Below are 15,943 nucleotides of genomic sequence, written 5' to 3'. Positions count from 1 at the left end.
CCTTCATAAAGTCACCTGCCAGGCGACGCGCGTCCTCATCCTCAACCCAAGCTTCTCAGCCACCGCCCACCACCATACCATCGCCACAAGTTCCTCCCCCGGTCCCGGTAGAAATTTTGCAAGCCATGAGAGGGAGACATCGCGGGCGGATCCAGGGTGAGTTTCTTGCGCCTTCTCTCGCACCCCTACCATCCTAGTCGGCTCTCCGATGCTCATGTGAGTCCGTTAGCCGGGCTCATTCCTCCTCATGATGATGGCCCTGGCTTCGCGATGCCCGCCCAAGCAGGTGAGATGGTCGAGTTCGACCCCACGAAGGACAACACCCCCGAGGTGGAGGAGGTCGTGCCGGAGGGACCCCCAGGCAGCCTGCTCGAGATCAAGTACCTCCACGAGATCCACGATATGTTCAAGAACCAGTGGATGATCCGCCCTGCCCCTCCTGCCTCGGAAGACGGGTCGATGGCGAAGAACGACGCGACCAAGTACAACGTCTACGCGTTCTCCATCATCCGCAAGTTCAACCACTCCCAAGACGGCAAGATGAACACGTTCAACGTCACCACTGTGCTTCAGATCAATAGCCCCGAGCTGGTTGATGTCGGGCAAGATGTCATAGGCCACGTGCAAGGTATCTCATGGACGGCCAAGCCGCTTCGAGTGCGTTCATCCGTTCGCGGCCCTCACGCCGCCCCAAACGCTAAAACCCAATCTTCCTGCAGATCGATCCGCACACGTTGCTCGCTTGGGTGCCGGAACTCCAGACGCATGCGGAGGAGCTGGAAGCGAAGATTCCGAGCGAGCCCGAGGATTCCCCCCTGGTACGCAAACACAAGCATCTCGCCCACCTTCTCGGTTACCTGCGCGAGACGTACGGCACCACCCTCGACAGTCTCGCCTCGCTCCTCCAACATGACGAGATCACGTTTGATCTGCTATGGTCACTCTTCGTCCCCGGGAAGACGGTCCTCTACACGTTGTGCCCGATCACCTCCGAGCCGCGCTGTGTACGCCTCGTGCATTCAGAGCTGTGTCAGAAGGCCGACAACCAGGCAGCCGTATCCGCCGCTTACGACCCAACGGGGCTTCTGACTTCCAAGGGCTCCACCGAGCAGCAGATGCAGTACTTCTGGCGCCTCGTCGTCGAGTACGTCGAGGTCGACATTGGTGCCCCCGCGGACGACCTCAACCCTACAACAGGCTCAAGCACGGCGCACAAGTCGACGTTCGGCTACGCGGGACTCGGACGCGTCCTCGACATCCAGCGCTTCAAGGGCACGAAGAAGATCTCGAGCCTACTCGCGTACCCTGTCAAGTACTACCCAGGCCCGGGCGGCGTCTCGGGTCTGAGGACGCGCTTGATCGAGCGCGGGCGCAAGTGGGCGACGTTGGCGGGCGGGATGCATCATGTCGCGTATCGCGGGCTCGCGTTCAGGTTTAAGGAGATGAGCCACGTCAAGTACAGTGTGAGTCTCCTCTCATTCGGTCGCTTTTCGTCGTCCAAAGCGCCCGAACTGACCCTGGTGCTTCGCAGGTCAACTCACGGATAATGATAGATCGAAGTGCGTAGGATTCAGATTCTATTCGTGCTGCGAGGCACCAAGGGCTGACGGGCCGGTGCGCTCCCACAGAGACATTCGCGGACACAGTGCCGAACTATCCCATGCTCCCGCGGGTATCGAAAAACATAGCTGGGCAGGAGATCGACAGACACGCTGCGCGCGCGGCGGGCGGCGCTCCGAAGGACGACGTCGAGACGCGCGAGCTCACGGACGACGAGCTCTTCCTGACGTCGCCAATCGTGTATGGGTTCAGCTTCGCAGATAAGCAGTGGTGTGAGTAATGCCTTCTCTCATGATCTTCGCTCGCTTTGCTTATGCACTACTTTCTGCAGTCGAGTTCATTGTTGAGCGCGTAGAGTCGTTCGAGTGGAATGACGAGGCCTTTAAGCAACTTGTCATCCCGGCAAAGCATAAGCAAGTCTTGAAGACTCTCGTCGAGAGCCACAACGCCGGCTCAGCGAAGAAGTTCGACGACTTCGTCGCCGGCAAGGGGCACGGGCTCGTGATCAACCTCTTCGGCAACCCTGGAACGGGCAAGAGCCTCACAGCGGAGGCCATGTCGGAATGTACGTGCCCCATACCCACCCGAGAATAGCTCGCTCATGTATCTCACTATCTACATATAGATGTGCGAAGTGAGTGCTCACCTTGGTGGAGCTGCTGGCCCTTTGCTGATGCACGCTCGCACCCTCCGCCTCGACCTTGTGTGTGCTCTCCGGTGTCCGACAGAACCGCTGTATGTGGTGGGAGCGGCAGATCTCGGCACCCACGCCGATGCACTGGATACGCACCTGACCGCCATCCTCAAGGTTTCCGCGATTTGGGGCGCGGTCGTGCTCATCGACGAGGCGGACGTGTTCCTCGAGGAGCGCACGCTGGCGCATCTCGAGCGGAATGCGATGGTTGCCGTCTTCCTCCGCCAACTAGAGTGCGTCTTCCATCGTCGTCGCTTTCTATTCGCCCCATCTAACTCTGCATTACCCTTTCTGCCCCCTCGTTCTCCGCGACCTCTAGGTACTTCCGCGGAATCCTGTTCTTGACCACGAACCGCGTTCGCGTCTTCGACGAGGCTTTCCAGTCCCGTATCCACGTCTCCCTCCGCTACGCCGACCTCTCCCCCGACGCGAAGCGGCAGATCTGGCTCGCGTTCCTCAAGCGAGTCAATGGCGCGGATCTTCCTTACGGCGGCCTGTCCGCTGAAGACCTGCGTTCGCTTGGCGAGAAGAAAGTGAACGGCCGGCAGATCAAGAACATCGTCAAAACTGCGGGCGCGCTTGCGCAGGGGCGCCAAGAGCGGCTTGCGTTCGTACACCTCGAGCAGGTACTCGATCTCATGGAACAATTTGACACCGCGTGCGTCATCGTCCCGCTCCTCTTCGCCCTCACTGCATGAGATGCTGACGCGTTGTGCAGGCATATAATGTATCAATAGACGACGCTAACGAACACGATTTGTATCAGATCAGACAGACTCGGAATCTGTACACTAGAGCTTGGAGTAAAGAGGAATTGTATACATTTTGTTCTGACGCACCCGCCGCATTCTCCCGACTTTGCGCCGCCCCGAGTTGCAAGACCCCAACGCCGCTCTTGATTACCACCTTGGTAGCTGATTTCCCAGTACCGTCCTTCTCCTCATGGTCCGAACAATGGATGGATGGTCTCTTGACGCAATCATTGAACGGCGGTACGTAACATCCGCTGACTCGGAAGGGCGACATCTCAGACTTGTCTTGAATGACCTAACCCCGCGCCTTCTGCCAGACCGCCTGCTTCTGATATCGCGCGGCGCGACGGTCACGTGTGGTGCACTTTCAGAAAAGAAGCTCGCGCGGACGGCCTCGCCGCCTTCCCCGCCCTTGCTGCTACGTGCGCGCGCGCTGCACGTGTCGCCCCGCAATGCCCGCCGCGCATGTGCGCGCGGTCATGTGGGGGTCCCCCACGCCGCCGGCCCTGGCACGAGCGCACATTGCACGCACGTCTGATCGTGCGCCGTGCAGAGGCGGGGGACGGGTTCGCGACGAGGGGCGAGAACGGAGGTGGGCTGGGGGCGGGGCTCGGCTGCCGTGCACATATATCGCGCGGCATCGTGCGCCCATGGTCTCCCTCTCTCCGCCTCCACCTCCACTGCTGCAATGCGCCTCCACCGACTCGCGTTGGGTGCGAGCATCGCTGCGCTCGCGCGCGCGCTCGAGACCTCGGTCGCGCTCACGAGCTCGGCCGTGTCTACCGCGAGCGTGGCGCAACCATCCTCTGACTCTGGCGCGTTCGTTGCGGACGCGGCGAGCCGCGTCAACTTGTTCGTGGGGACGACGAATGGCGGACACGTGTTTCCCGGTGCGTTCTACCCTCACGCGCGAGTCCCAGCTGGAGCTTAAATGGTCTGCTGCGGCAGGGGCGACAATTCCGCATGGAATGGTGAAGGTCGGGATGGACACCGACTCACCTGGGAATGTACGTCGCGCGGCGTCATGGTATGTGCATGTGCTGAGGGCGAGTCTGCATAGCACGCGGGGTACGACGCGAATCCCATCTTCAACGCGACGGGCTTTTCACAACTGCACGATGATGGGACTGGAGGAGTGAGTGGTAGGCCGTCCGTGGCGAACGCGCCGCGTGCTGACTGCCGTGGGTAGGCTGTCCCTCTGTCCCTCTTCAAAATCTGGCCGTTCGCGTCTTGCGGGAAGGGGAACACGTTCGAGGAATGCCAGACGTCGCTTGCGGGAAGGAAGGCACTGCGGAAAGTTCTCGAGGACGGTACTCCGGACGACGCAGCCGAGCCGGGATACTTCGCCTCGAACCTCGTAAGTTGCTAGACTGCAATGCTCTCTCGAGACGCTGACCCTCGCAGTCGACTGGCATCCGAGTGGAATTGACCTCGACGCGCAGAGCGGCACTGCACAGGTGCGCATATATCAGCCAAGCGGTTCGGAGTTTCCAAACTGAGGGAACGCGCATGTCCAGGTACACGTTCCCCGAGGGCACCAAAGCGCCTCGGATCGTCGTGGACATCACCAACGACGGACAGAGGAGCAGCACTGACCCCGTCATGGACCTGGATCCAGACACCGCGCGTGTGACCGGTGGAGCGGCGTTCGCAGGCTCGTTCGGCCCTGGACGCTATCGTGCTTTCACCTGCGTCGACTTCAAGGGCGATGGGTACAACCTTGTGCGCCAGTCTCCTCTGTTGCTGGAGTAAGTGACTGATCTAAGCACACAGGGAGCTCCTACCGAGTTTGGGGCATGGCTGGCAAATTTCCCTGTAAAGCAGACTGTGACGCTCACGCAGCTGTACACGAGTGAGCAGTATTTTAGGCGAGACTGGCGCCCTCCCTGCTGATATATTTTCGCAGGCTTCATCGACGAGCTTGGAGCGCTGTTCACGTTTGCGCGTGCCCCGCGAGGTACGATACATATCTGAACACCTGGATCTCATGCTGACTACTGTATCGCAGGCCGCACTACCATCCTTGTCAGAGTTGGCGTCTCGTTCATCTCGTCGGACCAAGCTTGCGCAAACGCTGAGCAAGAGATCCCGGACTTTGACTTCGAAGGAGTCCGCGCCTCTTCACGCGCTCAGTGGAGCGAACTGCTCGGTCGCTTCCAAGTCAACACCAAGGGCGTCGACCCTGAGATCGTCGACCTGTTCTACAGCTCTGCCTACAGAACGCATCTTTCGCCTGCCGACTGTACGTTTGCTGCTGTGTTGGATGCTTATGCGAACTCACGAGCCTGTGGTGCAGACACTGATGAGAACCCCTTGTGGAACTCAACGGAGCCGTATTACGACTCGTTCTACTGCAACGTAAGCACACTGTGTAGTATCTGCAGGGCCGAAGCTCACCTCGCTCGGCAGTGGGACACATATCGCACCCTTTTCCCCTTCATGGGTATGCACGACCCGGCTACGTTTGCTAGGATCGTGCGTGGGATGATCAACATTCAGCAGCACGAAGGTATATGGCTCCCGGTGCATAAAGTAAACGTTCTGCTGATCGGGACGCCCAGGATGGCTCCCCGAATGCCGTGGTGCTACTGTCAAGCAGTTCATCCAAGGAGGCAGCAGTACGCGGTGCTGTTGGTTATGGGTCTTTCTACTCACTGACCTCACATGGTTGCTGCAGACGGGGATCCGATCTTATCAGAGTTCTTAGTCAAGTGCGCCCAGTCGACGCCTGCTCGAGTTCGACGACGCTAACACATTTGGATAGGTTCCAGCAGCAGGCGGGCGCCCTGAGCGTTCCTTCAGATGCGCTCTACAATGCCCTTCTTGCCGACGCTGAGCAACAACCTCCCAACTGGGACTTGCAAGGACGGCAGGCAAACATGTGGAAGTCTCAAGGTTCGCACCGTGCATCACATTATCCCGATGTACAAACATCGATGCGTCGTCTACACAGGGTACATACCACAAGATGTCTGGGAGCGGAGTGGGACCAACTCAAAGCAGGTCTCACGGACGCTCGAAGTAGGCATCATCAGCTAGATACCACCGAACGCGCGGCTGATCCCTGACATCCTACAGTACGCCTTCGACGATTTTACCATCTCGCAAGTGGCGAAGGCTCTCGGTAAGACAGATGACGGGAAGAAGGTAGAATGTACCATTTGCGCTTTATACTATCTCTAACGCCCTTCAACAGTATGCCACACGCGCTGCGAACTTCAACAACGTTTGGAACGAGAACACCACGTTCCCTGGGAGGGACGACATCGTGGGCTTCATGCAGGTATGGATCAAAGGAGCTCTTTTCCGGCCAAACCGCTTAATCGCATCCTTCATCAGCCTCGTTTCGCGAATGGCAAGTTCAACTTTACAGACCCTCGGCACTGTAGCATACACGACCCCCTCCACGCCACCTGCTTCCTGAATGCCCAGAACCACGACGGCTATTACGAAGGCTCCCCCATCGTCGTACGCATTCCGAGTACTTTTCTCTCCAGGCTCGTCCGCTCACTCCGAGCGTGTCTCTAGTACACGCAATACGTGCCCCACGACACCGCGAAGCTCATCGAGCTCCAAGGCGGCGCCAAGGCCTTCACCGACCGTCTCGACTTCATCTTCGATGAGGGCTACTTCGACTCCACCGACGAGCCCTCGCAGCAGATCCCGTTCATGTACCACTACGCCAACCAACCCGGACTCAGCACCCAGCGCTCCCGCCAGGTCATCGCCCAGTTCTACAATACGTCCACGAACGGGCTCCCCGGCAACGACGGTCAGTGCCCCCATTTAGGCTCAGGCTGCATCAGGAGCTGACATGCCGCACATGCAGACTCGGGCGCGATGGGCAGCTACGTCGCGTTTTACCTCGCCGGGATGTACCCGCTCCCGGGGACGCGCCAGGTCCTGCTCTCGTCTCCGTACTTCCCCGAGATCTCGTTCCGAAACCCGGTGCTCAACACGACGACCACGATCCGCGCGAACGGGTTCAAGGGGAACCCCAAGGACGGCACGGGCGGGCAGGTCTTTGTCAAGGTGCGTCTCTCCACCGTTGTTGATTCTGGATTCGTGAAGAGGAGTCTCACTGCGCGGACCGCGGACAGAACGTGACGATCGACGGCAAGCCGTGGAAGTCGAACTGCTTCGTCGAGTGGGACGCGTTCGAGAAGGGCTCACTGATCGAGCTTGAGCTGACGGACGACATCACCGTGCCCTGCGGTGCCACGGCCGACGCTCTCCCGCCCTCCCTGTCCACTGGTGGGTACGACTGAGCGCGAGCATCGACTGGGGTTTAGGGTCACCGGGGGCATCTGGCACGCATGTAAAAGTACGAAGACGAGAAAGAATAAGATACTGTACACATCCCGATCCATCCACAGCTAGAGCTACACGTGCGAATCTGAGATACACCTCCAACAACAGGGAAACTATAGGGAAACTATTACCTGCGCGGCGGCGCGCAGCGTCCTACACTGATTAGCTGCACTACTAGTACACACATATTGCGGGGCGGAACCATCCCTCTTCACCCCCTCTTGCCCTTCCGCGCCCCGGCCCCGACGCTCACCGTGCTCGTCACCGTCGTCACCGGGCGCGACATGCCCATCGGAAGCCGCTGCATCGTCTGCCCGTGCGCGATCCCTGCGTGCACCTGCGCCCTGCCCCCGCTCCTGCCCTCGCCGCCGGCATCGGCGCCATAGAGCGACGCATGCTGGAACGTCGTGTAGCCCATGGGCACGATGCGCATGCCGGGGAGCGGGATCGGGTGAGCGCGCACGCCGTGGTCGAGCGGAACGTGCCCGAGCTCGCTCTCGACGAGCTCCCCGCTCCCGTCCGCGTCCTCGCCTTCCTCGACGTCGTCGACGTCGCCGTAGTCCTCACTCCCGTCTTCGCCTCTGTCCTCGTCTTCGTCCTCGTCCTCGTGCATGCCAGTGTCGCGCAGCTGCGTCGAGAGTGGCGAGAGAGGACGCGAGCGGGCGGAGCCGCAGCTGTGCATGCTCCCCATTGAGGGGCGCGTGAGGTACGGCGGGGGCGACGGAGACGAGCGCTCGGGCGACCTCGACGCGCGACCCTTACTCGCGACCGCTGACATGGGTATGGGAACGGGAGGGGAACCGGGGAGCGGGGGCAAGCTGGCCTCGGACGCGGAAGGGAAGAGGGCGTGGATGGACGCCTGGCGGGCGGTGTTGCCGAGGCCCTGCATGTTCGTGCGCATCGTGCGCCGGAGGAGGGAGTCGACGGAGGAGTAGCTTGAGAGCGTGCGCGCGTGCCCGGACCCAGAGGCCTGTGTTCTCGCATGCCGCCCGCGCGTGCTGCTCCCGCTCGAGTGCTCCGAGTGCATGGAAAGCCCGCCGGAAACGGTGCGCCGGGAGTGGTCCCCGCGTGCGTTGAAGTCGGAGCTGTGCGTCGACGAGTCCTCCGTGTCCAGGTCGGGGTCGCTGTCCTTGCGCGACGACCATAGAGAGATAGGGACAGGGTCGCGGTCAGGCACGCTTGAGGTCGAGTGGGAGTACTGCTTATCGTCACCACCGCCGAAGTGGGTGGTCCAGCCTGAAGTCCAGACCGGAGCGGAACCAGGGGACGCGGGGACGGCGTCGGTGCACGCGAACGCTTCGAGCCGCGCGCGGTCACGGGCGTCGAGCTCGTCTTCGTGGCGCTGCGCTATGACTTGTTCCATCCACCCATCCCATTCCACTTCGCTGCCATCAGACTCCGGGTCCGTACCCGGGTCGGAGGAGAGGTCGACGAGTGGGTGCGAAGCCCGACGGGGGAAGAAGGGTCGTATGGTGCTGGGGTCATTGGGGCGGGGCGTCGGACTGTCGACGGGGCTGTATCCAATGGAAGGTCGCGGAGTGAGCGAAGAGAATGTCGACATGCTGTGCGGTGGGCGATCGATGGGGGAAGGGTCGGCGCTGCTGTTGCGTCGTGCCCATTCGATGGCGAGTTCGTCGTTCGTGTCGTTGTCTTCGGCGTCTGCATCATCGTCTTCGTCACCGAACATGACCAGTTGCATGGCGCGCCCGACCGAGCCTAGCCCTGCGCGGCGCGCAGCACGAACAACAGAGAGGCGCCATCCAGGGTAGTCCACTGGGGCAGACACAGATGGGAACGATGTAGATACGGTAGGAGGAGGAGGGTCCGCATGCGCATCCTCGAACTTGTCATCAGCCGGCCAAGGGTACGAGACCGATGACGCCAAGGTATGAGACGAGGTCGATGGAGAAGAGGGCGGGAAAGTGTAGTCGGGGGGAGGTTCGGTGGACCCAACGATGGGGGTCGAGGAGCGAGAGCTGAATATGATAGGTAATGGTGCCGGCGAGTAAGACGCCGTATTAGTGGCATCACTAGGGAGGAAAGTAGAGTGGCACGTTGGAGACGCGTGGCGATGGAGAACGCGTAGGATGTTCGAAGTTGCTTGCGGGGGACGGGGTGAGAGGACGGTTGACGGTCGGAGTGGAGATAACTCACCTGATTCGTCCAACATATCAAGGATGACCCATACCGTGTCCGCATCGTCATCCTTGTCCTTCAACTTCTCTTTGCTGCCCTCCTTTCTATGCCCAGACCCCTCCTGCTCGTCGGTTCCTGCTCGACCCCCTCGTCGCGCGATCGAGTCCCATGCATCGGCGAAACTGGTGCCGTTTCCTGCTCCGACGAGAACGCTGGCCGACGACGTCAAACCGAGGCTGAGCGCGGCCGTAACGTCTCTTGAACCTCTTCGCCACCATCCACCTTGCCCAGCAGACAGCGTCGGTGAATGAGTGGGGGTTAAAGGGGTCACTTGAGGTTCGGACGACCTTCTTTCCGAAATAAAGCCCGAAACATCGTCGGAGAACAGTCGGTGGCGTCCTCGCGAAGCCGCTTTGAATTTGAGCGACAGGACATTGGTCGACGCAGACTTTGACATCTTGTGGCGATGCCTCCGGGCATGGTGCGGGATGCTGAAAGTCGTGTTGTCGCGGATGGACTCAAGGGAGGACAACGGCGCGCAGAAAGCTGGACTGCGATCCTGGAAAGCGTGTAAGTAATCGAGCGATAGCAATGGGGGCACGCTTGAGCTTGTGCCCCCTCCTTCTCAGGGCCGAGCGGCTGCGGTCATGCAACCATGGGCAACATTGCACGCATAGTCGCACGTACGACCATAGGCACCACGCATATATGTGCATATAGTCGCGGTACCGAGGCCGACGCGGGGTTTGGAAGGAGGAGGCCAATGTTCTCGCGCCATTCGGGTGCAGGAGACACAAATAATAACTCACATGGCGATCCTTGCATAAGGAGAAGAGGCCCTGGTGGATGACCGCCCACCGCTCCTTCCATTCGAGCGCAACCTTCCTCTTGCCCTTCTCCCGGGAGCTCGTGCTTTCCCCAGTCCCATTGTCGTCTCGTCTCGACTTTGTGAGCATCGTCCGCGTCGCATCGATCTTGTGGCCCACGATCCGGAGGGCCCAGACGCGCACGGCGAAGTACGGGACGATGTATGCGTCGAGGGAACCGCGCGAGAGCGATGCGAAGGAGACCGACTGCGGGTGGAGTTCGAGGAGCTCGTTCGGCGAGACACCATACCACGCGAGCGAGAAGCGGTCCTCGAGCAGCTGGGTAGTCGAGAAGGAGAGGAGGAGGTACGCGTGGGCGTCGAGCCTCGGGTCTTGCGGTGGTTGGCTCGCGACATCTGATGTGGACGACGTGGATGGCCGCTGGGCGGTGTACTTGTAGCGGTGCGCATCGGCGAGCGACTTGGAGATGTCGACGTCGTCGCCGGCATCCTCGAGGCCGTCCGAGAGGTCCGAGTGCTCGTCCGACTCGTCAGAGCTCGAGGAGGTCACGGCCTTGCGCTGCGGGGCGGGGTTGGCGAAAGTGATGGGGGAGAGGGAGCGACGGCGGGCGGTGCGAGAAGGTGGGGGGACGCGAGAGGCGCGGTCATCGTTGGGTGAGCCGGAGAACTTCTGGAGGAGGAAGTGCTTGAGGTCGAGGATGGACCAGTCGGGGTCGACGTGGGTGACGAGCCATTGGTCGGCACAGACTGCAGCCCGATAGATTAGCAGATGGGCGTCAGGGGCGGCCTGAAGGGGGACGCACCGAGCCTGCAAGCGATCCTCAGCGACCTGTCGCCGGAGGACATCGCGGGGCCGGAGTGCGACGACGGCGACAACGACGGTGGCGAAGAGACAAGAGACGGTGGCAAGAGGGTGAGCGGGCAGGCCGGGATATGGGCCTGATCGCGGCCACTGCAGTCACGATCACGTGCACTGCCCCGGCCATCGGAACGCGTTGACATCAGCAAAATCTCATCAGTCGTGCGTGCGCGCGCGCGCGCACGTAAGTGTGCTCAATCCGGCCAATCCGTCCATTCTGTGGCGCAGGATCCCTGCGCAACTCACGGATTACAATCCACCCCAATTCTGCGCAAGCGGCGCCAATCCCACGCAATGCTACGCCGTGCGCACGCAATTTCAGCAAGGGATTGCACCTCGGGCATAGACATATGTTCTGGACAGGTAAATCCATGGGAATTTGAAGTAAAATGTGTCATTCTGCTAGCATGTCCAATCGCCGTTATATCCGTGTGACAGTTATACTATCTCAGGCCTGCCGCATGCATTTCCCATGCAGAGAAAGGCAGCCTTCCCCTTTGCTGCCCGTCCAGGGGACATGCCAGGGAAATGCTACCTTTCCCTTGCATGTCAAATTCAGGTGTGGTGGTTGCCAAGGTTAGCACGGGGCACACAGCAACGGTGCACACCAAAAACGACAATATGCACGTCCTGCTGCCCCACGGTGCTCAACATATGCACGTGAGCTGTGCAATTCCGAGAAGAAATGCCATTGACATGCAAGGGAAAGGTAGCATTTCCCTGGCATGTCCCCTGGGCGGGCAGCAAAGGGGAAGGCTGCCTTTCTCCGCACGGGAAATGCATGCGGCATGCCTGAGATAGTATAACTGTCACACGGATATAACGGCGATTGGACATGCTAGCAGAATGACACATTTTACTTCAAATTCCCACGGATTTACCTGGCCAGAACACATGTCTATGCCCGAGGTGTTGGTTTGATGGTGGGCACTTGGCCCGCCTGCGTGCCCTCGTACGCCACCCAAGTGATTCCGGGGGCACGATGTCCTTGGCAAGGTTCTGTGCACTTGGGCGGAGTGCACACTCGTGCAAGGATGTCAATCGCTGGCCGGGCTGCTGAGGGATTGACCGGATTGCAAGCAAATGATTGTGGAAGGGGCGGGATCGGGTGGGCTGCTCAGCAGATTGTGGTCGCACTCAGAGTTCAGTAGAAGCCAGATTGAATACTGGCTCAAATAAATTCACTATACAACTACAGCTACTACGACATTGTGGGAGCACGCTGAGCCGGCATCAGTAATTCTGCACGCGTCAGATGGGTCGGACTGTCAGACTTTTGGGCTGTCTGACAGTCTGACCCTTGTCTGACACCAATCTGACAGTCTGACATCTGACCTCATCTAACACATCAGGAAGAACTGTAGATTACTCAATCAGTGGCTGGTATCGCACTCCATAGATCACACAGTTGTAAATAATGAGAAAATAGGTGTATATTTGTTGCACTACGAGGTAAAGACCACCAGTTACAAACAGCAAAGTGGGCACGGTGCATACAGACATGCAGTCACATGAGATCCGTGAGCGAGGTGCACGGGGCGGGTGATGCTAAGGGTCGGGAGGAGGTTGAAGTCAACGCGCGCGGATGGGAGCAACACACGCGGAGCCGGGCGACACGTAGCGGGTGAAGGGAGAGGGTGGCGCGGAGGAGGTCGAGGTCGAGGCTGGGACGACGCGGGCGTGGGTGGAGGAGGGCGAGGCGAAGGAGATCGGCAGGCGATGGGGGCAGACGTGGACGGGGGCTGCACGAGCGCAGGTGGGCGACGCGGACAGATGTGGGTGATGCGGACAGAGGTGGGCGACACGGAGGCTGGCGGAGGTAGGCACCTGGCAACGCACGCAGACGTCATGGGCGGAGAAGGGCGAGGTGGAGAGCCGAGATGAGATGGGCAAGGGAGAGGGCAGCGCGGACGCGGATAAGGGCATCGTGGAGTAGGGCAACAGGAGGAGGGCGACGCTCACGGAGGCGGGTGACGCGGAGGGCTGGAGGGAAGAGGCGGAAGGTCGGGACGAGGGCCGGGACGAGGCGGAGGAGGACGTGGACGAGGTCGGAGGGCCATGTGGAGGGCCAGAAGGAGGCGGAGGCGGAGATGGTGGTGGTGAGCAACGCCAAGGACCGCAATGCCACAGCAGAGGAGGGCGACATGTGAAGCGAGCGAGTTCGGCGAAGCGGTGGGCGAGATGGTTCACTTGACGCGGGCGACACAGGCGAGGACAACAAGCGCAAGATTGAGACTGCCAAAGGTGACACGGGCAAGGGCGAGAAGTGGGCGAGACAGTTGACGCAGACAGGGGCGAGGCAGAGAAGGGCGAAATGGGCGAGGCTGGCGTGTAAGAATTGTCATGGATATTCAGGTGGGCGCGATGCTTGCAGAAAATGAATGCACCCACCTTCGTTCTCTCCGGGAGAAGATCCGCGTCCACAGACAGCCCCCGCAACACAAGCAGTTGGTGGTAGATGACTGCGAAGGGCGGCGCTGCCTTCTTGCCCGGTCGGGCTCGGGCTGATGCTGAGACGCTGACACACTGGCTTTGTCGGGTCAGACGTGGGTGCAGATGCGGGCGTTGGGCTGGTCCTAGGGAGGAAGGGAGCGAAGAACTCACCAAGACGTGAGGAAGGGGTGACACCGGCTGGCTCGAGCGCGGGGTCAGGGTGGTGAACAGATGACAGGCGAATTCGTTGTCCGCGGCCATGATGCGCGAAGATGCGAACGCCGCCGCGGAATGCCTCTGGCGGCGTAGCTGAGGCTGGGGAAGAGGGAGAGCGGGCGAGAAGACAAGGGAGGGCGGACACGTGGAATGACGAAGGGAAGGACACGCTGGCAGTGGCACGTGCTGGCAGCACCAGACGCGTGGGAACCGACGCGCGTCGCGTCAACGCCAGCGCTTGGTACTGCCAGCGAACCATCCTCAGTCGTCCTCGTCATCCTAACCCTCCTCGCCTCTTCGACGGTCAGGTCTTCAAGTACAACAAGGTGCGCACCCCCAGCCGCCCATGACGTCGCCCTCCGCAGTGCTGATCCCCTCCTGGGCCCCGGTTGACTCTCAGATCCCCTTGGTGTATTTCTCGTCCCTCCTTCACCACCCTCGACAGTCTGCCGCGCTCGGCGGCCTCGGCTCTTGATGGGCATCTCAAGCTCTTTCTTCCCGAGGACACGGTGAACGGAACCCACGTGCCGCCGCTCATTTATAAGGTGATTTTCCTGTCCTACTGCATAACTCTTTGTTCATATTTTTCCTGCCTGCGCCGTTCGTTGCCTTCGACACCGCGAGCGCGCACAAGGGCGGTTTTCTGGGGCCAGCAGCGAAAGTCATCCTCTTCTCCAGCACGTCCCCGCAGCGCGCGCACGTCGCAGACAGCTGGGACTTCGGCGTCGGTACGTGCTCATATCAGCCTTTGCAGAAGGTTCGACGCGTTGCCGCTTTATACACGCAGGGGTGGGCCTTTACCTGGATGTGACAAACCCGAAGCGTCTGAGTAATGCAACATACTCGTGCACGTTGCGATTGAGCTCACGCTGGTGCTCGCGGCGGCGAACGTCCCCGTTGTACGTGCTCTTCCCTTGTAGCTCCCTCTTCCACCTGGCTAACAATCTCGGTTTCCCTGCCGGACCTCACATTGTGGAGCAGTCCCGTTCAGTCCTCGTCCCCGCGCCGATCGTGAACCCGATCAATTGCCCATGGAGCTAGAAGCCTACTCTCGGGCCGGCGTGGAGGAGGCCCGCGAACGGTACAACACGACGGAGCCCGTCACGAAGCTGGGCAGCGCCGCAGTCCGCAGTCTCGTCGACTACGTGATCCCGGGCATTTTGCAGGCCGCCCTTCTCGCCCTGCATCGCCCACCTCGTGTTCCTTGCCCGCATCGCCCATGTCACCCACGTCGCCGCGCGTCGCCGGAGTTTGTGTCACCCACCTTGCGTCCCCTCGCCCGCCTCGCTCACACCTCGCATACACTACCCTCACCCGTGCCGCGGTCGCGCCGCCGCATCACCCACCTCACGCGTGGTACGCTCTTCTGCCGCGTCGCCCGTGTCCGTTCGCACCCTTTCGCATTGTATTCATGTTTATGGCAGCCACGTTCGCATCTGCCGAATGCGTGTAGAGTAGCTGTAGTAATTTGCTTAATGAAATACCCTTGCACTCACCTTTTGTGTCATGTATGGCGTGTCAGATTCGGTCAGATTCGGTCAGATTTTTTCTACGAGTCAGATTTGTGTCTGAAATGAGGGTCAGATTGAATTTAGGCCCGGGTCAGACATCAGATGTCAGATGGGTCAGAAATGGGTCAGAACGGGTCAGATGGGTCTGCAGCAGACCATTTCTGACCCATCTGACGCGTGCAGAATTACTGATGGGTGCCGGGCCTGTGATAACAGCGGCTCCATGGTTCATAGGAGTGCTGAAAGAAGACGGCAAATCAGTAAAGCAATACAGATGGTGAACCAAAAATCATACCTGCGTGGTTGCAGGCTCCGCGCAGGTAGGGGTTGCGGGTGACCCGCACGGGTTGGTGGGTACGGCTCGTGCTCCCACCTGACCTGCGAACATTACGGCGGCGGCGGATGCGCGCGCGCTGGAGGCGAGAGCGCGGCGTGGTGCGGCAGCCAGGATGCGCTGGTGAAGGCGGAGAGCGCGGCACGGCGAGGCGGCCAGAACGCGTTGGTGCTTATTCCGGCATAGGGAGTGGGATGTGGCGTGAACAGATGCAGATCCGCGAGACGGAGCGGGTGTGCGGCGCGCTGCTGCGGATGTTTGCCAACGTCAAGGGAAGCCAGATACTGGGAAGCGGAGGGCGGCGGTCGTGG

The 15,943-nt window shown here is 60.4% G+C and overlaps 4 protein-coding genes across 4 annotated transcripts; 2 read left to right on the top strand and 2 right to left on the bottom strand.

Annotated features, from left to right (window-relative positions):
* Positions 1-270: 270 nt before the first annotated feature.
* On the top strand, positions 271-2,952 carry BXZ73DRAFT_100660 (P-loop containing nucleoside triphosphate hydrolase protein; the record flags this gene model as incomplete). Its single annotated transcript, XM_048014640.1, has 8 exons — positions 271-657; positions 720-1,463; positions 1,532-1,559; positions 1,629-1,832; positions 1,892-2,125; positions 2,186-2,194; positions 2,289-2,487; positions 2,574-2,952. 8 exons carry the CDS (start codon positions 271-273, stop codon positions 2,950-2,952), a joined length of 2,184 nt encoding a protein of 727 aa, XP_047878583.1.
* A 742-nt stretch (positions 2,953-3,694) lies between these two features.
* Positions 3,695-7,274, top strand: BXZ73DRAFT_45834 (glycoside hydrolase family 92 protein; the record flags this gene model as incomplete). The annotated part of the gene is made up of 21 exons (XM_048019582.1): positions 3,695-3,896; positions 3,955-4,013; positions 4,067-4,141; positions 4,196-4,363; positions 4,411-4,463; positions 4,524-4,728; positions 4,780-4,858; positions 4,913-4,963; positions 5,015-5,248; positions 5,303-5,364; positions 5,416-5,515; positions 5,568-5,624; positions 5,684-5,717; positions 5,771-5,901; positions 5,960-6,027; positions 6,085-6,153; positions 6,203-6,289; positions 6,346-6,474; positions 6,535-6,778; positions 6,836-7,038; positions 7,107-7,274. The coding sequence occupies 21 exons, from the start codon at positions 3,695-3,697 to the stop codon at positions 7,272-7,274; spliced, it is 2,478 nt and encodes an 825-aa protein (XP_047878582.1).
* A 254-nt stretch (positions 7,275-7,528) lies between these two features.
* On the bottom strand, positions 7,529-11,125 carry BXZ73DRAFT_100658 (uncharacterized protein; the record flags this gene model as incomplete). Its single annotated transcript, XM_048014639.1, has 4 exons — positions 7,529-9,417; positions 9,472-10,012; positions 10,263-11,026; positions 11,083-11,125. The coding sequence occupies 4 exons, from the start codon at positions 11,123-11,125 to the stop codon at positions 7,529-7,531; spliced, it is 3,237 nt and encodes a 1,078-aa protein (XP_047878581.1).
* Positions 11,126-12,984: 1,859 nt separating this feature from the next.
* BXZ73DRAFT_100657 (uncharacterized protein) lies at positions 12,985-13,284 on the bottom strand (the record flags this gene model as incomplete). The annotated part of the gene is made up of 1 exon (XM_048014638.1): positions 12,985-13,284. One exon carries the CDS (start codon positions 13,282-13,284, stop codon positions 12,985-12,987), a length of 300 nt encoding a protein of 99 aa, XP_047878580.1.
* Positions 13,285-15,943: the final 2,659 nt, after the last annotated feature.

This window comes from Epithele typhae (genome assembly GCF_022376455.1).
Source record: "Epithele typhae strain CBS 203.58 chromosome Unknown BXZ73scaffold_19, whole genome shotgun sequence".
Taxonomy (NCBI): Eukaryota; Fungi; Basidiomycota; class Agaricomycetes; order Polyporales; family Epitheliaceae; genus Epithele; species Epithele typhae.
This window is presented reverse-complemented; position numbering and strand designations above follow the sequence as displayed.